Below are 518 nucleotides of genomic sequence, written 5' to 3'. Positions count from 1 at the left end.
CCGCTGCCGCAGCCCCGAAATCCAGGCCATGGGACCAGAGGCAGCGCCGGCACCTTCCTCCGGCCCCTGCCCGGCACATTGCCTCTGCCGCGTGCCGGGTGCCGTGTGCCATGTGCTGCGTGCCGGGTGCCATGGGCCACGTGCCATGTGCCATGTGCCACGTGTCGTCTGCTGTGCCATGTGCTGTGGGTTGCGTGCCATGCACTGTGTGCCACGCACCGTACGTTGCACGCCATGCACTGTGCCGCGTGCCGCGTGCTGTCTGCCACGCGTCAGGCACCGCGTGCCGCCTGCTTCACGGTACGCGCTCTGTCTTGCACCACGTGCCACCCCCTGTGCCACGTAGGCTGGGCAGCGCGCCACGTGCTGTGCGCTGTGTTCCGCGTGCCACGCGCGTGGCTGCGTGCCGCGTGCTGCGTGCCATGCTGTGCCACGCGCCGTCTACCACAGCACGGGCGCCATGCCGCGCTCCTGCCACGTGCAGCACACCAAGTGCTGCGCACCATTCGCTGCACCGA

At 69.9% G+C, this 518-nt stretch overlaps 1 protein-coding gene across 1 annotated transcript in view; it reads right to left on the bottom strand.

The window, feature by feature from the left end:
• Positions 1–441: 441 nt before the first annotated feature.
• Positions 442–518, bottom strand: part of LOC104122436 (sulfotransferase 2B1) — a gene marked incomplete at its 5' end in the record, with an annotated part of 3,021 nt that continues 2,944 nt past the window's right edge. The window contains one exon of the mRNA XM_035890168.1: positions 442–509. Within this exon, the coding sequence (XP_035746061.1) occupies positions 442–509 (68 nt within the window). The remainder of the gene's footprint in view (positions 510–518) is intronic.

This window comes from Egretta garzetta, unplaced genomic scaffold, assembly GCF_000687185.1.
Source record: "Egretta garzetta isolate BGI_Z169 unplaced genomic scaffold, ASM68718v1 scaffold582, whole genome shotgun sequence".
NCBI classification, from domain to species: Eukaryota; Metazoa; Chordata; class Aves; order Pelecaniformes; family Ardeidae; genus Egretta; species Egretta garzetta.
This window is presented reverse-complemented; position numbering and strand designations above follow the sequence as displayed.